The sequence below is a fragment of the Strix aluco genome, chromosome 2 (assembly GCF_031877795.1).
Source record: "Strix aluco isolate bStrAlu1 chromosome 2, bStrAlu1.hap1, whole genome shotgun sequence".
Taxonomy (NCBI): domain Eukaryota; kingdom Metazoa; phylum Chordata; class Aves; order Strigiformes; family Strigidae; genus Strix; species Strix aluco.
In genome coordinates, this window is record NC_133932.1 from 65,855,427 (window position 1) to 65,882,172 (window position 26,746).

At 42.1% G+C, this 26,746-nt stretch overlaps 1 protein-coding gene across 2 annotated transcripts in view; it reads right to left on the bottom strand.

Moving 5' to 3' along the window:
- AFF3 (ALF transcription elongation factor 3) overlaps positions 1 to 26,746 on the bottom strand; it is a 336,079-nt gene that overhangs the window by 105,376 nt on the left and 203,957 nt on the right. For both annotated transcript variants that reach the window (XM_074815074.1, XM_074815073.1), the window contains 2 exons: positions 23,182 to 23,218; positions 16,772 to 16,823 (listed from right to left, as the gene is read on the bottom strand). In XM_074815074.1, coding sequence (XP_074671175.1) covers positions 16,772 to 16,823; positions 23,182 to 23,218 — 89 coding nt within the window. The remainder of the gene's footprint in view (positions 1 to 16,771; positions 16,824 to 23,181; positions 23,219 to 26,746) is intronic.

Here is a 26,746-nt window from a genome sequence, read left to right on the forward strand (position 1 = left end):
CTGTATTTTTCACTGTATTATTATCCTCACACTAACAGCAGAAAAGTTTTTACTGTTCCAAAGATGCAGCGAACAGCCCTCACTACATATTTTTATAAATGTCTCATGCTTGAAGTTTATATGCAATTTAAAACAATGCTAGGGAAGGATTGGGAGTGAAAAAAAGGTCTGCCAGAATTTTCTTATACTTTTTTCAACTCTTCTTTCTAGCTGAACACCAAAGCACAAGGACTTACTCTCCTTATTACCAGGATCATTAACTAGCAGGAAATAGGACCCACCTATCAAGACAGGTACCAATTTATTACGGGGATGTATTCTATCACACTATTTTCTAGCGAGACATCTCTGCATAGGTACATTTCCCAATACCCTGTAAGGTCAAAAGTAAACAAACCCGTGATTATTCTCATTCAAGTGGGAAGAGGAAATCGAGGCAAAAAGATTCAGTTTTTTTCCAGAGTCACACTGTTCAAGCAGATCCAGAACTGGGGAAGGAAACTCCAGATCCTGACTGAGAACACATCAGCCTCACACATACCCGTGACCCAACATCTTATGCTGTTCAGCCTCTACTTCACCTTTGGAGCCTGTGCTAGGAGGAAATTTCAAGTGAAAGAAGGCCGAAGACAAGGTGGGAAGGTGAAGAGGTGTCTGAACAGTATCTCTGTATGTACAACAGTATCTCTTCTATCAGAGCACAGCAGAGCTACTGGAGCAGAATATATCAACATTTAAGAGTCTGTAATCCTCTGGCAAATATGTATTCCAGCTTGAAATGGGGCAAACGAGTTTTATGTAAAGAATGCATTTATTCATCTGTAAAATGTTAAAAATAAAAAAATAAAATTGGACCAGACAATTTGAATTTCTTCCAGAAGAACCTGTAACATTTGACCTATTTTGGTATTTTAAATCAAAATTTGATTATTTTAAGCTACATGTGAGAGATCATTCATTCCTAACAAGGATTTGTTATATTGCTTGTTTGGAGTAGGATTAAATAAACTTTTGTCATGCTGGGACTGTTAACTCTTGATGTTCTTCACTGGTACACTCATGTAGTTATTAACTCCTAACAGTCTTTGGTTCAGGCTGTAATTGCTCCTTCCACTTGTTCTTGTGAGATCTGAAACTGCACTCAGAAGTGCTCTTTAAATACTTGTTTTTTGCTGGAGTTTCTCCCCCATCCTTGTAAAAGTCATGACAATTTGCTGTTATTATTGCCATGAGACATCGAAAAATACATTTCAGCCAATGTATGAAGCAGCAGCAGATAGATGCCTTTTGCACCCCTGCTTGGGACCACTGGGGCTGTGGGCAGGATGCCCTCCACAGCTGGGGTGATGGTGCCTGACCCTCCTGGGGAGGGAGTCTGCTGCCAGCTCAGTGGCCGTGCTGGGACTGGGTCTGCCCCCATCTCAGTAGGGTTATGGCTCCACAACTGGGCAGGCAGGCACACCCAAAATCAGCCAAAGCTGAGTGCCATGCTGAGAAGTGTCCTTTGTCATACTGAGAAGGGGTGGATTAAAATTGGCTTGGAGGGGTGCCCGTACCCTCTGGCCTGCTCTGGGGTCCGGTGGCTTGGGGATGAGAGGGAGCAGTGCCCACGGCTTGCAGCAGCCACCCTGCATGGGTCTTGGGGTTACTTTGGATTCTGAAGCAGTTGCAGTATCAAGTACAGAGACTTTTCCCCACAGCCCTGGCTCTGAGGCTGACTTAAATGGGGTAGAGCAGCAGATGCCCTTCTCCAGCCACTTGTGGCTCAGGGCTGGGGCAAGGGACAGTCACACACACATTGCCCGAAGAGCAAGTGGCAACCACACAGGGGGCTTGAAACGGTTGAAGACCTGGGTGAAAGCACACTGAAATGAGTGCCTAGCGATTTAACAACAAACATGGATATTTAGGACTGAAACCCAGGCCATAGCCTCATTTTGGGGGTTCAGGCACAACACAAGCCTCCCAGGAGAGGGGCCCTCCTGCAGCTTTGGTCTGACACTGTTCCTGAGGTATGAATGCCCCCCGAAACCCAACAGCAGGAAGGAGTAGGCGAGCAGGCACTGGGACACCCCACGGGGCGTTACCCCTGCACACTGGCAGAGTGACAGCAGCCACGCTGGCACCAAGCTGCTCTACATCCTCCGAGGACTGTGCCTCATCTGCTGTGCGGAGATCGAAACGCAGGAAGGAATAAGGAGGAAAGCACTAGCAAGAGCGCACTTTGTGTGTTTAATTATTAGCATCTTCGGTGCTCTTGAAAGACAGTGATGCTGCCGTATCGCATTAGCTCCCTGTATAGGTAATGAATGGGAGCTGCATACTGTGAGCATTAGAGCATCAACCTCAAAGAGATTTAGGGGAAAAAAAAGCATTACACACAGTGAAAAATAAATATATGCAGCCTGGCACATTCAAATATGTCTCTTTTTCAGAATGCTGATTAGTGTTGCATCAAATCACAACAAAAATAGCCCCTAAGGCTCATTTTTCTATTTGTAAAAGGGTAATAATGATTAGCTTTACCAATGTTTGTAGCAGGCTTTCAGGGGGGTTGTGTGTTCAAAAGAAATACTAATGACCTGAGGAGGTGGTTAGTTTGGGGATATTCTGCTGGACCGGCACCAAATCTCCTATGACACTTTCTGCCTAACAAATCATACAGCAGAGTGGACTTTCATCTGCATGAGCTTCAGGCACATTTGAAACTACTTAAATGGATGTAATTGCAAAGTAATTTTATTCCACTGTTTTATAGCAGTTTCCATGCTCTGCCAAAGGCAAGACCGGGGAGCCCTTGAAGGATAGGAGGCTGCTGAGATGGTTGTATTTTGTCAGGTCTTCTCCACTTTTCTGCACCAGAGGACTCACATAATCTCAGCAAGGACCCCAAATACATAGGACCCCCACCACATAGGGCCCACCAGCAGGTACTAAACCCCTAATTTATACCACTGGCACTTGGTCTCAGCACCTGATGAGGTGCTAACTATAGAAGGTCTGTGTGACATGACTATAGTCCTAGAGGTAATTTCCTACACCTTATTACCACATAATAATGGCCTCTTAACAACCAGGCTAATCAAGAATTAATGAGGCACTAAAACATTTTAAGGAACAATGAAGGATTTAAAAATTTCTCTTATGTGTTTTATTTAAAAAGCAATTCATTTAACAGTTACTGCCCTTACTTTGCAGTCATATAAAAAGTCTTGGTACTTATCAAATGTATCAGCTGAAAGATTTTATTCATTTATCAGTTATTTACTTATATGGGGCTGCACATAACCACAGAACTGAAGGAAACCTAAAGGGAGCAGAACCAGATTTGGGCCCCATCAGCCTCCTTCATGTGCATCTGCCCATCCACTCAGGTGCTCCCCTACTCTCACATGGGAATTCTGTTCATCCGACGGTGAAGTGCAACACCAAAAATAGAACGAAGTCGGCCCAAATTAGCACGACTGCTGAAAGGGGATTTTGCATGATATCTGGAAAGTTAGGACTATCTTTTTTTCTTCAGGAAGGAAGGGTATACTTTAATGGGAGAGCCATCTTGATGGAAGGGTTTGAGAAACAGAGTGAAATAAGTGGGAAAAAAAAATTAGGGACAATTTACGCTAGTAAAGGATTTCATAACAGTGACTCAATGTTGAATTAAAGCCTGAAAATATGTGCCTTTACCATCAGCCTGGAAGGGATAACCAAAACAAAAACACATTCAAGTTTGACTTATTTTTTAAAACTTCCTTCTCTGGTGAAAGGGTGGGGGTTATATCCTGGTTTGCTGAGAAAATCCCCAAATAGAGCATTCTGTGACAGATAACTTATGATTATTAATTCCACTGCTGACATTGAAATTAAACTGATTCCCAACATAATGGATGAGTAAATAGCACATCAGAAATTCTCAAATGCTCCCACATTTCCTATGCAATCAAAAAAAGAACTCCCTCATTAAATAATACACTGACAGAAAAGCCAATTTGATTAAATAAACCTATCTGCCAATCATGTTGAAAGTTATAAAAGGAAAGCATTTTGTAGCTAAGTAAAACTTTTCTCCATATCAATATCTCTCTCTCTCTTTTTTGTGATTCTTCTTAAAAGAGAACTAATGGAAAACTATGTGCCCCAAAGGAAGATCGAGTCAATACCTGGGCACTTGACAAAGGAGTTAAAAGTTAATCTTCAGCCCAGTGATTTACCATGAAGCAAAGGTGACATGACAGAGGAATCAAGGGACAAAGGACAAAGCAGCAAGCGATGAGGCAGATGCACTAATCCAGGAACCCGAGCCGCTGTGGATATATTTGTGTATTCCTTGTTACATATATCTCTTTATTTCTTTTCTGCTTTTCAGGAGACATGGCAACATGTTTTGTGGGGCAAAAGTAGAGAAGGGGAGGGCCAGCAGAGGTGAAAAGCAAAGCGAAATGAGGCTGCAGGTGATGAACCTGACAAAACCAGGGATGGGATGGTAGGAGAGCAGCAGAAAGGGTGCAGCAAGAAAGAAAAAGGAAGGAAAGAAAAGCAGAAGGGGTGGTGGATGGCATGGGATGGACAGCAGGTAACAAGACAGGGAAAGAGAAATCAGAAATGATCCTGTGCATAGGGTCTGAGGTGTCCGAGGATACCCGGGGAGCGGGCAGGGATGTGGGGCTGCAGAGGTGCTCCCCGGTGTTTGTGCTACCAGGCTCCCCTCCACCCTGTCCACAGAGGCCCCACTACCAAAGCAGCAAATGTATATTCTCCTGTAGCAGCAAATGAGGGCACACATTACCCAGCTGCGTTCCAACAACGGTGGGGTTAATTTTTCATGCTATTTAATTTCACCAACTTTGTGGGCTGGAGAGAGGGGAATAGTTGTGTAACATGGTGCGATGGGTGGAAAGTCTCTGAACGTCACTGTGTCTGGTGGCCAAGGATGGGAACGGGGCCTGGCGGCTCCCTCTCCTTGCCTTTGGGAGGCAGCAGCTTTTTAGGACATCAAATACTTAATTAACTGAGCTGCAGAATTGCAGGATAAGATTCATGCAGTTGCTTCTCTGCTGGAAACCAAGAGTGTCAGCCTGGACCGCTCTGTTCTTGGTGAGTCTTTAAAGCTAATTCAACACATATGGAAGATGTTCTTTGAAAAGAACCAGAGATTTACTTGGATAAAATTCTGAGTGGATGACAAGTGCATGCAAAGAAATAAGATGATTTTTTAATTTTTCTCAAGTAGAAAAACATAAGTGGCTTGAGCAAGAGGTATTTGCTTTCCAGCTAGGCACCAAGGCTTTTATGTTCTTCAGGGCACAGGAAGAGTTGTTCTCATAGTGAATTCATAGATCTGCAATGTCATTGAGCCAAATGGGATCATGCTAAAGATGTACTTGGCCACTTCTGCTGCATAAAAATAAATCAAAATAATTTTAAAAGAAGGTCTGTTGCTTTTTATAATCTTTCCATAATGCCTGACGATGATAGTTATTAAGTTATCCACCTACTGTGGTCTTAAGGAAATATATGCAAGTTGGGAATAATATCAGTGTTTTAGGTCCTTCTACCAATCTAACCTTCACCATCCAGCTTTGTGCCCATCTCTCATTGTTTATGTGTTATATATGTCTTTGTTTAGTCTTATGTGTAATAATGAAACTCTTAAAATCCTATCTGGCTGACAAGTCTTCTGTTACTATACCTCTGATCTTCTCCTTTCTCTCTCTATTCCACTGCCTTCCAGGCTTCAGATCTGGAAATCTGGTTCCTGACTCCTGGCTACTCAGCATCAATCACAGGAGGCTGCTGTGGGTGCTGCAGGGCTCCTTACGTTAGCATGCTTGCTGAAGAGCGGTATCACCCAACCACTCTTAGACAGCAATGAAACCTACAGGAAAGGCTCAGGGAGAGGTTTCTTTCTCTTGAATACAAAGCCTGAAAAAGTAAAGCTCTTCAGAGGAGGAAAGGATGCCCCTTCCGAGTGACTGGCCTTGGTGCTGGACCGCTCGCACACCGGGGCTGCGCTGGGATTACTGCGCCGTGGGATGCGATGGTCAGCGTGCTAGTGGCAGCTGTGAGGGATGGGGAGAAGCAGCAGACCTCCTCCCTGACAAATACAGGTTTCTCTTTTTTTTCCCTTGGTCTTTCCGTGTGCAGTCACTCTGTAGCAGGCCACTTTTTCACATATATAAGTCATCTTGCTTTACTGAGACTGCTCACAGTAAATCATGCAGCTCACAGGGAAATGTTTTTTAACTGAACTGAAGATGGGCAGCACAGGATAAACACGAGTCTAGGTACCCACAGGAACTCTTGGTCTTTCAAACAATGCTGAAAGAAGTCCTGCTGGAAAGCATCATGCTTGTCTATAATTATTTGTGAGATCAAAACCTTACTCTGTGACAGAGGAAGAGCCCAGGGTTTTTTAACAGTCTGTGGCAAAAGGCTTCATCCTTTCTTCCACAGAAGTCTACAGAAACTGCTGTTGCTTACAGTGATTGCAAGTATTAAAGTTTGTGTCTCATATTACATTTATTGTATAAGTTATGGGGAAAACATGTGGATTTTATAATGAGCAACCACATGAATTTTTTCTTAAGTCCCACAGTTAAAAACAGTACAGACCAGAGTGATGACAAATTATTTTTGAGGTTACGTTCTGAGGTTCCCAACCAGATCTTTTCCTTGCTCTTTGCTGTACTGGGCCTCTGTCTGAACTATGTCAAGGCAGGTCGCATGTCTGGGTTGTCTGCCTCATCTCCCTAGGGGACTTCAGGACAGAAGGCCCCCTCCACCCCCCCAAACTTTAGCCATTATAAATGGCACAAAAATTGATCATCAAACAAGGTACAAGAGGGTAATTTGCTCATCCTTTGTCTGTATGATGCTATTAAATACTTTCAAGAGACTATTTGTGCTGATTTGTCTGCTTTGCTTTGATAGTAGGAAAACTGGTGTTGAACGTACAGGATTTTGACCCATAATTGCACTAAATTCTAATCCAATTAAATACATAGTAAATCCACATGCTTATCAGGTAACAGATCAGTTTTGTTTTAATTTAGTATATCTGATCTATCGCACCTCCTGGAGTGTATCTCTGAAGAAATATGTCAAGAGATTTCTTCTCTCTACCTACAATTGCTTACAGTTTATGCCATGAAAGGGGGAATCAGCACAAATGAATCCCGACAAAATATCTTACAAAACTAATAAAAATCAGCATGCAGAAATTCCAGCTGCAATTGCACTATTTTGCCATAAAAGGTGTGTGGGCCAATCAAACCGTGTGGTTTTTTCTTGGAAAAACTTCGTTTTTATCTTCATAAGTCAGTGGTACAGTTGCCTTGATTTTGGAATGATCTGTAAGTATAACCCTTTTGAATCTCAGGAACAATATACCTCATTCAAACCTTTGTCCTGATTCATCTCCAGCTTTGATAGCTTCAGTGTGTCACCCTGCTTGCTTGTCAAATCTATCATCAATTCTAAATTGCCAATAAATATATTCCACATCTCTTTTGGGTGATGAAGCCTGTCTGTATGCTAAACAAAGAGCAGAATGCCCAAAGCCGAGATACACACTGAGATATAATATTCTCCCTCTTAAAATACCGCAGGTGAAATGATAATGTGGAAATATTCTTACCCTGAGGAAGGCAGACTCCAGTTGTAGCTTAACAAATCAAAGACCAGAAAACTTGCTTGCAATAACATCCTAACAAATCCAAAGAGTTATTTTTTTCCCCAGTTAAAAAATATCCACACTGACATTTAATCCAAATCCAGAGATTAAGGCAGAAGAACTTCAATAATTTGTTTAGTTAGGTATGAAAGGTAATTTGTCATGAAACTGTCAGCTTGCTACTATAAAGGTTTAAAAAAATCATAGCTATTCATGGCTGAACAGTAGGACTTTTCCACACAGGAAAATTCATCATAATTTCAGGTTTCCATATCTTTTTGTATTTTGCATGGCAAATAAAAAGTTGTCCACCAAGCTTGAAAAGTCTTTTTTGAGTTGGTCACTCTGTGGGAGAGACAGGCATTTCTTTAGATTCCCTTAATTTGGTCTTCATAGTTGTAAAATAAATTAAAAACAAAATGAGGGAGCTTCTCAATCAAAAACTCACTTTCTTGTAATTAAAAAAATATATCTGTGTACCAACAAAGTAGAAAACTAAGGCACTTCAAATTCCAAAATCTTTCCATTCCTGGACGAGCTTTAGTGTTCAAATGCTAATAGGATGCCTGCATAAAAAAAAAAAAAAAAACCAAAAAAAAAACCAACCAAAAAAACTTGGCCTGTATTCAGGCTCAAGAGTCTGTGAAACAGACTTTTTCCATATTATGACCTCAGTTTTAGGATTTCTCTTTTGCAAAATGTTAGTTATTTTTCTTGGCAGGTGGCCAGAACCCTGTATCTCTCTTTCTCCTTCTCTCGCCCTCCTCCTCTCCCCACCCTCCAGGCGCACACACAACTCTCGTTTTTCCATCACCCAGCGATTCAGCCCCGGGACGAGGTAAGCCCCCCGCCCTTTGGCTGACGGGACATGGTGATGGTGTGGAAAAAAAAAATCAGGTTATGAAAGCCTGGAAGTATTAAATGCTCCTGATCGTCTTTCTCTTCTTTTGGACCCATTTTATTTTGTTTCCCTGCCTAACATCCCTCAGTGAAGACAGCAGCCCCCCATGACCAGCAGTAGTGGTGTCCCCGCCAAGCATCAGCCCCGGCGGGTTTCAAGTTGCAGCAGCTTTCGCCTAGGGTAGAGGATTTCCAAAACATGTTACCCTGGCAACCAGGAATTTTAGCCCAGCAAAAACACCACCATGCACATTGCCACTCCGACGTGCGAGACGCTGAGCTTCCATTTATCATTTTCTTCAGAGGAAAAATACGGAGAGGGGTTGATGGTGCCTGCCTTCCTTGCAGCATTGCCGATGAAATGGACTTCTTCCCAGGTATTCACATCTCCTGATTTTCCTGGCAACTCCTCTTTTAACCACTGTATTCAGAGCTAATATGTAATACATTCAAAATTCCCAATTAGTCCCTTACAAATGACAAAGTCCAAGGAAAACAGTGCCTAAGAGAAAAATAATACGCTTTTGGTGCAATACAGGAAAACATTTTCTCAAGCATGATGATATTTTAGCCAGTTAAATTGGTCAGCTTTATTCTAAGTGACGCTAAATGAACACCAGTGCTACAGAAGCATTTTTAACTTGGTATAAAATTAGAAATAATGCCCAGCATTATAGTAAGTTTTCCAACGGGACAAAAGCTGCTGTTTTGAAGTGAGGGTTTCTCTTACATTAAATCACTTTCCCCTTCAGCTTTGAGCCAAGGGTGGCATCAAAATGAGGGCAGCTTCCCATGGCTAATTATTTTTCTGTCCAGTGTACAGAGTACAGGTAGATAGTAAAGGTGAAGGTGCTAAACAAGAGGGCTGGATCAAGGGGACTTTATAAATAAAACTGCACTGAGCCCTGCAGCGATAAGGGCAGTTATCTCAAGCTATTGGCTATATCTGGTAAAAGAGAGGGCTAGCATTTAAAAATAGGACGGCGAAGGCCCTGTCTCACCTCATGTAAGTCAATCACAAAACTTCCCCAGACCTCAGCAGTGCTTTTATTTAGCGTTCATCTATCCCTGTTCCTGTTGACATCTCAGATAAAGCTTTTTTTTGTTTGACTAAAACTCAACAGAAGCTAAATTTTGTCCCAGGAAAACCACAGCTGCAATTAAGGTCAGAATAGGCTTCCAGGTGTTTTCTTAATAACCAAACAGATATGCCCCATCTCATCTGCTTTCATGGACATCATGTTTTTAAGATCTTTTTATAAATGTATATGTTATTTAAAGATTTTTTTTACTTGTATCATCTTCAAGTGCTATGTGTCTATAATTTTTACAAGGCAAAAAAAATCACCAATAATACCAATTCATATTTCCTCCTTAACTTTGTTAAATCTCAAAGACAGATTCAGTCAACACCTGTGTGAGCAAATGGTTTCCAAGAAAACATCTTTATATCACTTGAAGAAAATAGATTTGTTGGTATCAACTAACAATAGTTTTTGTGAACTATCAGCAGCATTGTACACTGCAAATCCAAAAAACCTGTTCACAGAAAAGGTTAGGAATTGGCAGGTAAAGTTCACATCAGCATTGTGACAATACCACAGTGGTTCTGATACATCCCATAGGTGAAATCACTTTGTTTCTTGGAGCAGGAAGTTATGGTGGAATTGTATTTTTTAATAGTCTATATATTTAATACACAGAGAAATGCTCTGTATATGGGCTAAGGGTAATTCTTCAGGGAAGAGGGCAGGTAAAAGAACTTTTTCATGGGAATTTGAGAGTTGAGTGTGTTTTAAAATTTTAGGTGTTCTTTCTAGACTGGCTGAGCAGAGTGACAGTCTGTCAGTGTTAGAGGTTAGTTCTGCAAGCTGAGGCTCAAGTAAACAGGTGGAATAGTGCAATGAAGCCAGCCTTCTTCTTCTGCCAGTGACTTGGTTCATGGATAAACACCAGACTTTCACTTCTACAGTTTTCAAGACCTCCATTGCTCTGAAAAACACTGCCTTCATTCATCATAGTAAGTTTTTTTTCCTTCTTTTTTTTTTTTTTTTAGCATGGACTGCAAGGCTTCTCTCAGAAACATCACAGATGTACCTTAAAAGCCATTGATGCAGTGGCATTTTCAGAAACAATACATCTCAAAAACTAACTTAAAGGATTTCATTTCATGTTGTCTACCACCCCTTGGAAGTTGTGTTTCTTGTGTGGCTCATGAGCAGGTTGATATGCTCATGACAGCTCTCAATAGAGCCCATGGAGTTACTAAAAGAGGTGTCACCAAATCATTGGCCAATGTGTCTGCTGCAGATGTCCTTGCCATCTAAAATGCTGACAACTTGAGCTGTGGAAGACTGTTTGGGAAGTTGCCCTGGTATCTTAATCTGAAAGCTAAAAGTGGATTATACCCCATAAAAGTTTGGTCAGCCCTCTTCCTGGAACCAGCTTCCACAGTTGCATGGATTTCACCGTCTCCATTGTCCTCCAGACTCATCTGTTAGCTATTTTCTGGTTCAGTTGACTTGACCCATCATGGTCCTTTTGGCAAACAAACTGGACGTTTTTTTTTCCTCTGCAGCTTGCATGTATCCTTCCCTATTTGCCATCCCTCCCTCCAGTTCAGTGAGACAAAAGCCAAATCCTTCTAATTTAAATTGGGTGACCCTGTCCCAAGATTGAAACTCCGAGGGGAGGATGGGGGAGTGGTGATGGGGCAGGGGCTGCCCGTGCTCACCAGGTCTGTAGACACCTGGGACAGGCAGCAGCTCCTGCTCTCCCCTTCTCCCCACACCTGGCACTCAGGACATTTACCACTTACTACCCAAGTCTGTCTTTAAAAACTTAAACTACCGCTCATTTCCTTTACTGTTCTGGGTGAGTAATCCTTAGCCATTTTTACAGAACATTACATTTTTCAGTACTTTGTACAAATATTAATGAGATAGTCTTCATGGCGGTCTACTTATTATTTTAGATGGGGGAAAGCCAAAGCTAACTTTAAATAGCTTGCACCAGGCCTTTCGGTGAAGTGAGGTTGGATTAAGGCTCCTTTTCCAACTCCAGTGCTCAATCAGGTTGTAGTTGTCTGAGAGACTTAAGGTCAAGACCACACATCAGCCAGATGTGAGAGGCTAACCTGCCTGGGAGCTAAGAGCTGGATGGTGCGTTGGCAGCACTTGCTCAAGGTGATGTCCTGTATTTGAGACTGGTTCTCTCTGCTCTCTGGAGGCACCTTGTAACCCCTCTGCCTCAGTCTTCCCATCTGAAGAAGGGGAAACCAGCAGGAGTTGAATAGGAGTTGAATAGCTATCTGTGAGTCACTCTGAAGATACAACAGGCAAGACAGAAGAGAGGAAGAAAAGGTAAGAAACCAACAGGTGACACTTGTGCCAATACAGATGTAGGTCACATCAAGCAAGAGCAACAGTGATGTTGCTCTGAGTACCCATTTCCTATTTCCTTCCTCAAGGAGAATCAAGGTGATGGGGACGATCAGCAGCTGCTGGATGGGCAAGAGACTGTAGCGCTAATGTCTGCAAATGGTCAGCTTGGAAGCTGCTGAATTTAGTACTGTTAATGAAGGTCCCCCTGAGCAAACTATTCTCCCAGTGATGCTGGGGACCAGTGCAGGGAAGGAACAGAGCCAACATCTATTTTCGCCTATCAAAAGCAAACAAGCAAATATACACACACCCTGAGATTGCTGTGATTTTCAGAGAGTATTACCAAAGGACAAAACTTGCATAACTGCCATAAATTATAAAAGCCTCCCTCAATCTTGGTTAATTCTCTTGTAAAAAGGGAGGGGAAAATCTGGAGCAGCTCAGCATGAAAACAATTGTGGGAGGGATAATAAAGAGACAGCACCGAGGTATCTAGTTGCTAGCCCTGATATCATTAAGTAAGTGCACTAGAAATGTCGAGGTAAATGCATAGCAGTGAATCACAGTCAGGCATGATTAACCTTGGGTAGTCTGAACTGGAAATCATTTACAAACACAAAGGTACTGAAGAACATCACAACAGACAGTACATCGAAAGTCAAGCCAAGAGCGAGAGTCTTGCTGAGTGCTTTGTGTATTTGTGTCTTTTTTTTTAATTATTGTCATATTTTGCACGTGGGAGGATATAAGATTGCAGACTCCCGGCTCAGGAAGGAGTTTCTATGGCACCGCAAGGTCCTCTGAAACACATGCACTGGTTGGAGTCACTTTTCCTTGCACATAAGTTTTATAAAATTAAAAGTTTTAATTGCAACGTTTCAAGGATTACTGAAAGAATTCAGTTTTTGCCAAAGAAAGACTGAGATCATGTATCTGTATATATCAAAGAGCAAAAGAGCACTCTTTCTTCATCCCCCCCCCGACTCCTTATTGCAGCCCCTCAGACTATAACTGGTAAAACAGAGGGAGACAGGATTTTAATAAAAATTAGGTGTTTTTAGGAAAATCTGTGAAAATTTTCTGACCTTTGAATATTGAACTTTTTATCACAAAAACAAAACAACAAAACATTGCTGGATATTTCTGAACAGTCTTAAAAGTTTAGAAAAGCTCAGTGAAGCTGTAACCAGCTGACCCATAGAGAGCTATATATATTGAGTAGAACAACAAAAAAACCCCTTCAAATCCGGCATTCTCATGGCTTTAAAAGCATTCAATTACAAGGAACATGAATCAACTGGGGAAGACTCCAGACAGCTTAACACCTTTGTATTGTTTGCACCTTTTATTGCAATTCTTCAGTGCCAGTTCAGGCGATTATTGTGCATGCTGAGGCAGTGAAGGCCAAAGGAATACTGTGCAAAAGGATGCAGCTCTGCTCAGACTTCCTCCCCGCTTTTGCACCATTCTCATTCTCCTACATCCATCTCAGTTATCTCTAGCATTGTAATAACTGCCCTTATTTATCTGCCTCATTAGGATGTTGCATCAATTAATGGCTATTATCTAATGCATACCAGTTTCTTAATGTTTAATATTATTATCAGTGGAAAGCTATGTCATAACGAGTCTATCTAGGGAGTTAACGCATACAGGAAAAAAACCCCTATGCATAATGCTATTCAGAATGATGCATTTACCATACCCTCTGAACAGACCACCACACATCCTGCACACTAGGTTTCTATACTCTCGGAGGTTATGGGTAGCACCTTTGGCCCCAGGGCTCTAGGTCACAGGGTTATATCTGGTTTTGAGGACCTGGAGCCCAGTGGACAAGGCAGGGGGAATGTCTTGAGGGGAGACTTCATGTAAATGCTCAGTTCACAAGTGCCTCACTGCCTGATTCAGGAGGGTAATCAACCTGTCCTTTGAAGCTGCATAAATAATGTTTGGATGGAGGTAGTAAATCTGTACCAGGGATGAATTAACTGCCATTGAGTCATATAAGCTTGGTTTGAGTGTGTGGCTTGTAACATGCCTGAGGAAAATAAAAAAGACATTTGCAAGAAAGAAACATTAATTTGCTCCTCCCCGTCTTTTCTGTTATTTTTATCTAGGCCAACATGACTTGCTTTGTGGGTTTTTTTGTTGGTTTTTGTTCAATTTTCACAATGAAACACTGACTCACAGTGAAACAAATCCACAGTTTCTCCTGGTCAGGCCTGAACGTGCCACCTCTCCTACATCAATGTTGCTCCTTTTTAGCACCCCTGCCAGGAGATACCAACCAGACTCCTTCGACACTCTCAGGGAAGTGACACCTCACAAGAGGGTGCAGGCTTTTTTGCCCACAGGAACCCGTGGATGCGTTTGTGCCCCCTTGCACACCTCTCCCCTTGCACACCCCCGCTGGCTCCCAGCTGCAGGCCTGGGCACTGCTGGGGCTCTTGTCCTGCGCCATGTCATGGTCTTCTCCATGTACGCAGGGGAAGAGTACGTCCACTACTGTAGATGGACCTAGGCACATGCACTCACGCATCCCTGTGTATGTGTTCACTGCAGGTCCTTCTGGTTGTGCGCCTTGTGTGCAGGTGCGAGCTGCTACACCCCCGAAAGAACAGAGAAAGTGTATTCATGACTGCCTGAGAACCAGGGGTAAAAGTCTGTCCTAGAAGAAGGTAGAAAAGAGAAGAAACCAGGGGAAGGCCAACAGAAGGTAGCAGAAAGAGAACTGGGATGTCAGTGTGCACCTACACATCAACATGAGTTAATTTACCTCACTGTAACACTCAGGTATCCAGCCCTCTATTCAATAACACATACATTTTAGTTTACTGATAGCTGTTGCTCATATCGCGCTCTCTTCTTTCTCATTTCCAGTGTTTGACCTCTGGTTTTCTCTTCTACTGCTCTCAGTTTTGTACCTCTTTCTGAAAATTTGGCATTTGCAGTTCCTTTTCCACCTTCTTAGCTGTATCCCTCTCATTTTCTTCCTCCTCTTTTGGCACAGCACTTGCTGGTTCCCTTCCTCTCATCTCCTTTCTCTCCTGCCTCCTTTTCCACACAAACAATTTCTCTAACTAGAGGGGCCTCTGCTTCTTGAATACAGTCATTTATCAGTGATAACCAGTCATTTCTACTTCTAGAAATTGCTCTGGGAACCAGTATCTGCTGTGGGGTAGACTTAGCATATAGTAACAGTTTGAAGAGAAGCATTATAAATATAATATATCTAGTAGACAGCACAGTTTCAGAAGGTTGTACTAAGATCTCTTATTAGGCAAGGAACTTTTCATACCTAACCAGATTCTGAAGTCTGCTGTATCTAATACAGCACACTATATGATAAAGTATGTAGTCTCAAACCAAAACCATAAACATATTAGGGCATATCTCCAAACCCATATTCTGGGTTCAGATACCCCTATTGTGGGTTCAGAGATCTTACGTGGTTTTAATCCAATGAAGGAGAAGAAAGGAAAGTAAAGAACATTCCTCAAGAAGAAAATACCATCTAACTAGAAAAAACACTTTGGAGGATGGCTTATGTTTTACATATTGCTAAATATCAGCAAAAATAAATGTGTTCATTTCTCCAAAATACCTCCAGATGGCATTAAAACCCTTCTTCTTTCAGTCTTTATTGCGATATTATTTTTAAAAATTATAATTATTGGAATCATTCTATTAACCATTCCCAGCAATCATACTATCAGAAGGCATAAGGCTGCTAATGCTTAATTCATTTAATAAGTTGGGCTAAATATGCTCACATACTGTAATTACATTCCACAGCACAATCTGCAGGACAAGCCATTTCTTACACCATGTCAAATCTTTTTCTAGATTCATTTCCAGAAGATTTTTAATGCGTATTTGCAGCAGCAATCAAAACATCCCACAATAAATCACTGTTATTGTACCTCCTTCTGTGACTACTTTTGGCCATGTAACAAATGGTGACACCTTGTGAGATTTACATGATATAATGCTCTGAATTTAAATAACAGGAGTCAGAAAACATAAATTATGGGCAAGATGCACTCTAAAATTCACATGACTGACTGTTACAAGAACTTCCCTCCCTCAAATGGGATTAAAAAGGTGAATGGTTTTGCAGAAATTCGTAACGCTCCAGCCTAGGTATCTAGCTCAGTTTGGGAGACTGATGCTATTTATATATTTTTTTTAACTTGCAGCTCATCTGTTTCATAGTCTGGTTTATGTTGGCAAAACAATTCAGTCCTTTGTATACTGGAGTTAAAAATGGTAAAAGCTTCTATTGTTGCACTAGAGTGAAGGTGAACACTGATATATTACAAGTGCCTGTTCCTATCTATTTCTCGACTTCTTTTGTTAATTCAAAAACATCAACAAAATCGTGAGAGACCAGAGATAGCTGTAATTGGATTTCAAGTAATTCAGAGGTGAAGCTGCAGACTGCAGTCTTTTAAAATTACATCAGTACATCAAAGGCATATGTGACATGATGTTTTTTAGCAAGTGTGACAAACTCCGGCAGCATTAAGGTAATGCTGAAGTCAGGTTGTAAAGGCCAGCCTCACACACCTACAAAAATCATCTCATATCTATTCAGCGTGATATGGAGCCATTTCACTTGCAAAGATTTCTGACTTACTAGCATGCAAAAGTTCTGGGAATAATTAATGTTTACTCATTATCTAAAAAGCTGTTTTAAGAAAAGCATCAAGTGAAAGAGTTTTATCTTAATGAAAACAAACAAATTCTATTTTGCCGAACAAATCTGGTAAAAACACAGCTGCCTTCTCCGATCTTAAACACAAAAGTGACTTACGATGTATGGGTTGCGCTTTTCTCTGGACTCTTTGGCTCTACATCACTTTTCCCTTTAAAAGAGAAGAAGAACATGACATCAGAAATGGGTCAATATGAAAACTGCTCAGATGTGACACGTCAATGCTTTATTCATTCCTAACACTGACCACTCTTGCCACACGTGCAGGCTGCTGCCGAGGCAGTCACAGGGCTGCGGGGGCACTGCTGGAGCATTTGCAAGCGGGGAGTCAACCCTGCCTGACTTGCCTTTTCTTGTCACTGCCACATGTACTCTGGAAATGTCAGGCAAGGAAACTCCACACGAGAGGCTGCTTAGAGGACACATGCTTTACCAGGGATAGCAGACCCTGGAGCAATGGAAAGTATTTATCTAGGGCCCTACAGCTCTGCTATTGAGAGTGTACCCCATCCAACATGCACATGCTTCAAAACCCTGCTCCAGGAACAGTAATTATTTCATACAAAGCAAAACAGCACCAGCAGGATCTAGTAAGGCAGTGATTAGGACACAATTCTGCCAATGGACGTTTTGGTTCACATTCATTTTGACACGTTAAGGATCCGATCTTCAGCTCCTGTAAGTGGGGGCTGGGGAAGCCCTCTTTGATATGTTGTATATTTTAATTTAGGCACTCAACCCCAGGAGAAGTCAGGTACCCAAACGCTTGAGAAGTATCAGAGGCCCAAGGGATGCCTCTCTACACTTCCTTACAACTCACATGGGTCCTGGCATAGCATGTTGGCTTGTGATGATCCCCTTCTTGGGTCCAAAATCAGATATCTGCCCAACACAACTTAGTTACATAGCACAGACACTGGAGAAGCAGGCTGCCAGCTGATGGGGTGGTACTGCTTCTGCTAAGTCAGGCCTCCTCCCTCCTTTCTCCCTCCTGCAAAAAGTAAGGCTGATGTTGTTTGCTGTAATTATTGCTCTCTGAGTAACCTGACAGAGCTGCACTTCAGTGTAAGATTTTTGTATAGCTCTACCATGGATGTACAGAGTATGCCACTCCACTTGAATCACCTTGAACCTGAATTCTGGACCTAGTGATTTTGCAGCTGCTGCTCCTCTTGTGCGTCGCTAGTTGCTAATAGCTGTCTACACATGAGTTTATGTTGCCTAGCAGACAAGGAGGTGCAGAGGTTGAGTGTGACTGGTTTGCTGATGGATATGTTTTTCTCCATTACCTTTTAATGAGCTTCATTAAACCAAAATCCACCTGTGGCTTCTGAAAAAAATGTGGGAAGTGCTTATTTTGGTCAGGCTGTTTTGATGGTGTCTGATTTTCTGCCCATTGACTCGAGTTGAATGGGTTTTGGATCAGCCCCCAACCTATTCCATGCACATGAGCATTACGTATCATCCATTTGCTGACTGACCCTCAGTTTCCATACAGCATTGGGATGCCAGCAATGGCTGTAGGTGGCACCTCTGGAAAACTTGCTGTTGCCTTCAGGAGAGGCAGGGTTTTGCTACCAATTTCCTTCCATTGCTGTACAGATGCAAGCTGAAGGACATACTCTAGAGAGCGACCTTCTGGAAGTGGGTGTCTTGTTGAGGAGGTTCTGGGTATTGCAAACACCTTGCCATGGTGCTTTTGGACCTCATCCTCCCTTCTGAAGAGGTTTGTGTCTACCCAACTTAGGTACCTAAACTTTAGTGAACAGGATGGGGGAAGCTCTGGATGACTTCAAAAACACTGATGCCTCTCTGTGAACCTCTAGGGAGGCTAAGCACTTATGGTAGGAGGACAACTACAGGCACCTAAAATTTAGGCACGAATGGGACATCCACACAGGATGGAATAATCCACTCTGTAATCTCTAGGTGACTTTTCACTTTTAGCGGAGAGCTCTGAAAGCATATCCAGATGATGAACTCGCTGTCTAGAAAGCTGTTGCTACAGTATACGTTTGTCAGCCTCAGGGTGCCTGGAGCCCTGGAGCTCATCTGCATTATGATAATTTGGAACAAGAAACCAACAGTAACAGTTGGCATATATTCAAAGATTTTCTATTTGTAACTTAGGCTCTTTATAAGTGATGAATTATTACCATGAACACTGGTTTGTTTGAGTGTGAGAGGGAATATGGATTCCTGAGTGCTTTGCCAGCACAGTTCACATCAGTTCTACTTTCAGCAATGTATGTTAACACAGCAACAAGGGAAACAGCATAAGTACTGTAAGGAGAGAGAAAAGGGAATCTCTGTGATTTAGCCAAACTGGATATTAATGAATTACCCTACAGTAAGCATTTGCAGCTGCTTTTATGCTAATCGTCACTTAACATACTTCTGTGCAGAGGGGGAGGATGAAGCCTGTACAGATGGTAGAAACACATCAGTCTGGCCTATCAGAGTAGAAAATCTGGTCATTAATGCTTTATCAGTTCTTACCAATTTTGTTCTCACTTGACTGAATCATAGAAATTTTAAAAATGTGTATAGACTAAGCAAAGTTGAATGTCACAGATACAGTGCAGATAAGATTTTTGGATAAGCATACGTAAAAGGGAATTACCTGTCAGAACAACTTGTTTCTTTCACACTCACTCTTGGCCAGACTAAGATTTGTTTTCCATTTTCCATGTAACCTGCCAAATGCATGCAGGTACCATCGTGGGAGGCTGGCATTTGCTGAATTGCTAAATCCTCTCTAGCTCTGGCTTCTTCTTATGGGCAAATTTGTGTTGTCCTTTGTTTTTCTTAGCCTTTTTGGAATTGACAAAGAATATGCTACCCACCACATTACAGGACTGCTGTTAGCACACTTTATTCAGGTGCTAAGCACTGTGTATGTCTCCTGAAAGGGGTGTGGACGTGTGTGTGCGTGTGTCTGTGTGTTGGTGTGTGTATGCATACACACACCTCCAGGAATACACAGTGGAAACCATCAGTCCTCAGATCCTTAGCCACAGAGCTGGGAGTTCTTTACTAGTTTCTACCTCATCTCACACAACTATCTTCCTAATCTTTTTAGATACAACCAGAGGAGGTGGGTCCAGATTTCTCCCATTTCAAAATAAATTTGAAATGAACTTTTGTAGGACTTCCCTGCTGAATAGTGGGTGGCCAGAGAAGGAGTTCTCTCTTCTGAGTTGGAATTTTGGTGAATCACTCAACCTAACTAGGCCAAGTTTCCCTTTCTAGGTAACAGGGATAAATAAAATTTATTGTGACAGAGCAGTATAACTTCAGCTATTATGGGTTTTTAAATGCTTTGATTTCCTCATGGGAGAAGGATGAGAGAAATGCAAATGTTATCCATGAGAAAGACAGTGTTTGCAGCTGGAGTAAAACCATTGCAAATGACAGGCTTAGGAGTCACTCCAAAGAAGACAAGGCGCAATTGGAAATAACAGCTAATTGGGACTCTGAAGATGTGCATTTGGATAACACAGTACATAGACCATTAGATTTCTTTCCCACATAGAGTCATTTGCTAGCATTTCCTCACATCCTGTATTGGGTTTGCGTGGCAAGGCTTTGGTAGTAGCGGGGGCTTTAGGGGTGGCTTCTGTGAGAAGCTGCTAGAAGCTTCCCCTATAGATAGAGCCAATGCCAGCTGGCTCCAAGACAGACCATCACTGGCCAAGGCCCAGCCCATCAGTGACAGTGGTAGCACCTCTGTAATAACATGTTTAAGAAGGGGGAAAGAAACCCCCCCAGCAACTGCAGACTGGAGAGAGGAGTGAGAATATGTGAGAGAAGCAACTCTACAGACACCAAGGTACACCAAGAAGGAGGGGGAGGAGGTGCTCCAGGTGCCGGAGCAGAGATTCCCCTGCAGCCCGTGGTGAAGACCCTGGTGAGGCAGGCTGTGTCCCTGCAGCCCGTGGTGAGAGGGCAGGCTGTCCCTCTGCAGCCCATGGAGGTCCACAGTGGAGCAGTGGACCCGATGCCAGAGCAGGTGGATGCCTGAAGGAGGCTGTGACCCCATGGGATGCCCATGCTGGAGCAGGCTCCTGGAAGGACCTGCGGACCCATGGAGAGAGGAGCCCATGCTGGAGCACGTTTGCTGGCAGGACTTGTGACCCTGTGGGGGACCCACGCTGGAGAAGTCTGTTCCTGAAGGACTGCACCCCATGGAAAGGACCCACGCTGGAGCAGTTTGTGAAGAGCTGCAGCCTGTGGGAAGGACTCACATTGGAGAAGTTCATGGAGGACTGTCTCCCGTGGGAGGGACCCCACTCTGGAGCAGGTGAAGAGTGTGAGGGGTCGTCTCCCTGACGAGGAAGGAGCAGCAGAGACAATGTGTGATGAACTGACCACAAACCCCATTCCCCATCCCCCTGGTGGGAAGGAGGTAGAGAAATTGGGGGTAAAGTTGAACCCAGGAAGAAGGGAGGGGTGGGGGAAGGTGTTTTTAAGATTTGAGTTTAATTCTCATTACCCTACTCTAATTTGATTGGTAATAAATTAAACTAATTTCCCCAAGTCAAGTCTGGTTTGCCCGTGACAGTAACTGGTGAGTGATCTCTCCCTGTCCTTACCTCAACTCATGAGCTTTTTCATTATATTTTCTCTCCCCCTCTCCCCCTGAGGAGCGGAGTGATTGAGCAGCTTTGGTGGGCACCTGGCGTTCAGCCAGGGTCAACCCACCACACATCTGAATCTTTTTTTTTCCCGGATTTTCTTTTGAGTTTGACGTACAGGACTGGTTAGGTCTATATTTCATTCTAACCATGTCTTCTTTGATGTCTTATTCCAGCACCTCAACAGGAATCCTCACAGATACAAGTGTCAGGTAGTCAAATTCCTTCTGCAATGCTAGGAAAAGTGTCTGGGTGTCTGACAGCAACCCTAACTTTTGCCACCAATGAAGAAAATGTTTCTGCATGCGTTCAGCTGTTCTTTGGTTTGGTTGCCATCAACCATGCAGTACCTAGTGCAGCTCCATCCCAGCTGCAAATATGCTGATTTTGCTGAGAAGGATGAATGAGGAGGTAAGAAGAAGCGGGGGATACTCTGGTGTGGGAGGGCAGATGGGAGAATTGGAAGTAAAGTGAGGTTAGAGACCACTGGAGTAAGCTGTAAAGTTTTAAGGAGGTAGGACTGATTTCCTAATCCACAGGAAAGCAGGTTTCATTAGATCTGCAGAACAACCCATTTTATTCGAGTGTTGAAAGAAGGAAATACTCAAAATGAAACTATGACCAAAGCTGGCCAAACACTGTGGCCTCTGATGTCACTGTGAAGCCCTCAGCTCAGCTGGTGTGTTTGTCATGCTCGTGACTCTGCGTGTGTTTGCATAGCCCTCTCTATTATGGCCCTTTTGTGCTTCCTTCTCTCATTACTGTATTCATTATTTTCTGACAGAATCTCATCCCTTTTGCCTTTTATTATTTCCTTAGTGCTGGTACTCACAGCAATATCAAACCGATGCCAGCAATTAAGTGACACCACTGCATGTTTCTTCACAACATTGTCTTCCACAAGCCGACCTTTCCCTAGCAAAGAGCCACACCGTTTTAATAGCCTACATCTCCCAGCCTTGTCTCTCTGGATGTCTTCTCCCTCACACAGTGGGTGACCAGCCACTTTCAAAGCCCTACTTATCAGCTCAGGGCATTTTTCATCTTCAGTCACAGCCCTGTAATTTGCAAACAGGGCTCTGTGCTGTCTGACAGGTCAGGAAGATAGCAAAATAGTCCTTTTGGTTGAGATGATTCTATGTTGAGAGCAGGATAGGATCATGTATTTTTAATATGCAAGACAACATTAACAACAGAGGTGTCAGGGGAGAGGATTAATATTTTGTTTCGCAGAACAATTCCATCTTTCCTTTCAATACAGCTATTAAGTTTTTTACCATAACTAAATGTAATTAAAGTGCTGCTGATCTGCACCATGATTTGTAAATTGGAGTCCACTGAAAATCCCCAACCAGGAGCCACACAAGCATACATTACTCCCCTGCCCACACTGCTAGCCAAAAAGACCCACGGCCATATGGTCTTTGAGACATTATCTGGTGTTAGTTTGGCAGGATTTATGTAGCTTATTACTGTGCAATAGCCACAAAATATACCATTGCCTATGAAAGATAAATGATAACAAGCGTTCCTGCAGAATTTCCTGGCAGTCCGGATCCGGCCGTGCAACTAGGTCAGCTCTTTTCTGCCTTTCTGAAAAAAGCCACTTTTTTGCCCTTTCAGTCTTTGTCATCTACATAATGAAATAGCCATAACTAAAAGAATCCTTTTTGTTCTTCCCAGTTCACCAAAAGAGCTGACATTTTGACGGTCACTCTTCAATTCAGTTCTCCACATTTGGCCATAGCAGAGTACTGGTGAGGCTCTGCGCTATCCCAGTCCGCTACTGGTTCCTTACTCTATCCATCACTTGTTTTTCAGTCATTGTCATCCCCTCCACCCAATGCAGCCAGAAAATGAGTTGGTACTTACTTGTATTGCTGTGTCCTGTAGATCCCTGTTGTGACTCCTACAGTAATAATAGAAAAAAGGTATGGTGTGTTATTTTTATGGCAATTCTTAGCTGCAATACTTGCTTGAACATTACTTTAACAATACAAACAGCATTGTTAATTGTTCATTCAGTTTCAAAGTAATTTTCAATTACAAGAATAAATCCAATATTTCTTTGAAAATCCATTAATTCTAAGGCTTGTAAACTTATTTCACAACAACCCTTTAATGGTTCAATTCCTTGTATAGCTATTATGACTCTCCTGCTCACTATTCATTTATTGATCAGCCAAAACTTGTCTATTATCTTCTACAAGTTTAGATGAGAAAACAGAGGGAAGACCAATATTGCTTCATGGGCCGTTGGATTCCTGAGGTAGTAGCACAGCTGGTCTTTCCTTTTTACATGTTGATATTGACAGCACGGGAGAATGAAAATACAGACTTTAGTTCTGGGTCCTTGAGATTACAAGGTCAACCTTGTATCACAACCCCAATATCTATGAATAGTGCAATAAATTAGACCATTTTTTCCTCAGGTGCAAATGTTCACATATTTTACTCACATAATTGTTCTGCATTCATAAAAATATAAAACAAGCCTACAAATAGAAGGGAAATACAAATATAAACTATAACAAAAAGATATTTAAATTAAGGAAAAAAGAACACTGCTATGGATGACAGCAGGGAAGGTATCCTGTATGCAACTGCTTCTGAGTAACACAGACACACATAGGAATACCACCTTGTATACATGCTGCAGTTACAACTTCAGTAAAGACTGCTTGGAGATGCCAGGCACCCACAGCAACACACGCAGTCATTTTCAGTGAGGAGTCAGGAGCTGGACTCAGCCTCTGGTCCATAGAGGCTGAGAGCCAAATGCACAGCTCATCAAGAAACCAACTGCAAGTCCCCAGAGAGATCAAGTGAGCTCCCACTCGGCTGAGCTGAGATTTTGCTGCTGAGTCACTCAGAAGCATGCCTCAGCAGTTTGGGGCCCCAGGAGTTTCTTGGCATCTCTAAATGGAGGTTGACTGGACTGCAGGCACTGGGGGCTCTAGGGCTCGGCTAGTCAAATCCCCTTGATCTGTACCATTTGCTCTAGGGTCAAGGCTCTCCAGACTGCATGGCTTTGATCTGTAACTTTTATGCTATAATACACATCTGCAATTCACTGCCATCCTACGCACCTGAAATGCGAGACATCAAATTTTTGGGCAAGCCCTAAGAGTTTCTATCTTCAACTGCAGTATGAAAAGATCTGTACCGTGTTTCACATGCCGACAATAATTTCTCAATAATTTGAAATTGTCTACTTTTGACAAATTGCCTCATCTTTTTGTGAATGCTTCTGATGAAGGGATATTAAAGCCTGTTTTTTTCTGGTGACTGAATATAATCTTAAGTAGTCAGGATCAGCATGCAGTGGTGATATAGTGAAATGTACACTTGAATTTAAATGCTATTCTAGTAGCCAGCCAGGCTGCCAATAAAAGTAGGCTATTAGAGCACGTTCAGTTTCCAGAATAGTGAATTTATGTACCTAGAGAGGTTTGGGGGAATACAATCCTTTTGATGGAAATACCTCAGGTTTCTAAAAGTGTTTGAAACTGCTAAACAAGGATCTCATCACACTTTTACATTTTTGTCAACCTCGGGAAGAATTCACCCTCCCCTTTAACAGCCTAGCACAGTCTCTTTCCTCTGCCATTGGCTCTGCATAGTCTCAAATTTGACAGCAAAACATAGGAGCTATAACATTTTCGCTTTTAATTGATTCTTTAAAATAAGTGTCTTGATTCTCAACAAATTATTCTTAATAATAAAGGCTAATACCAAAATTTCATAGCAAAATAAAGAATGCTCCCACACAGGTAGGAAAAAAGTATGACTTTATGTAACTGAAAAAAACAAAGGTGAAGTCTTCACTTCTGGAGATTATTTTCTAGCGCATTTGCTCCAGCTTGTTAAAATCAACAAGAAAGGAAAAAATAAATGAATTGAGCATGTAAAGAATAACATCACTATGATAACTTAGCTCCTGCCGAGAATAATTACCCAATAGCTTTGTGACAAAACACCAGTTCTCCTGGAGTGGATAAATTAATTCTCAAATAACAAAATGATGGTTGATTCCATAATATCACATACATATAACTAGAAATCAAACACCTGATCGAACTTCCAAGACATGAAATCACAGTAAAAATGAAGAAAGAGAGCAAAGCAGGCATCAGAATTAACAGCATTCTTTTTTCCCATACAAGAGTAGAGAATTAATGCCTGAACATGAAAGCTCATTCGCACAAGCATCAAGTGAGCTCTTATTTACCAAATTTAATTATTCATTTAAAGTTTATTTATTAAGATGTTTTTAATAAAATTACAATCAAATAATGCCTGATCATTTGTACGTAACAAAATGTGACAGATAGGAGAAAGGAAAGCACACACAGCCTTTCACATCACACACTGATTCAATTATCCTCAAGCTTTGAAAAACAAGAAGTAAAGAGACTGTCATTGCTCCTTCCTAGTAAATTCAAGAGTACAAATTAATTCCACAGAGAAAACAAATTCAAAGTTAAGGATGAAATGTAACTTTATGCCCTCTATTACATAAAGGACAGTTCCTTAAGTGTGCTCTCCCAGCAGTGCTGTGCTGGGAAACCTACTGAGCACTGCCACACGTGTCAAACCTGACCTGGACTTTCCTTCCATTCTTGTGCATTAATGCACACGTTAATGAGGTCTGATTTCATATACAGGTACAGCATATGCACATACATCCCCCCCAACCACTGAGCATATAGTTGTATAGATGGACACATCCACACATGCAGTTTCAAATATGCAATTCTGTTATATTTGTGATATATAAACCTCAGTTATTTAGCTTTTATTACTAGACTGATTTCAAAACCAGTCTGGCTATAGTTGCTGTGGCCTTTGAAACTTTAATAGCCTAATTAATAAATTTCAAGTTTTAAGCTGTCAGATCACTAATTACTTGAGTTGCAGGTTAAAAGCAGTGTGGCATGTATGGGAACTAATGATGCTGACACTCAGTTTTTATAGACAGAAAAGTAAGGATGATTTGCATCCCTGCAACAGGGCAGTAGTCCTACAAGCTTCTCTTTTTCTCATTCCCAAAATGATGAGTATCTTCACACTTGGGAACTGTCTTCTGTTAAAAAGGATTGCGGCCCACCTGCTTCTCTGGCTGGAAGAGTCATTGCAAATGAAGTGAACTGATCTCTCAACACTGCCATAAAGACTGAAAATGAATTCACGGTACCATGGATTGCTTGGAACTAAGAGATGAAGCCGATGCCCCGAATTTAGCCTTTTAGCCTCTTTGCTGGCCTTGGCCACTACTTAACTGACAGGCTCATTTATCTGAATAATGTGCAATCCACAACAGTTTGGTGTAGTCCTTAGGTTTTAACAAGTTGGGACAGCTACATATCTTACCTGTGGGAAAGCTTCCTAAGAGTTATGGAGACAACCCCTATGAGATCCAATAAAGATTTTACAC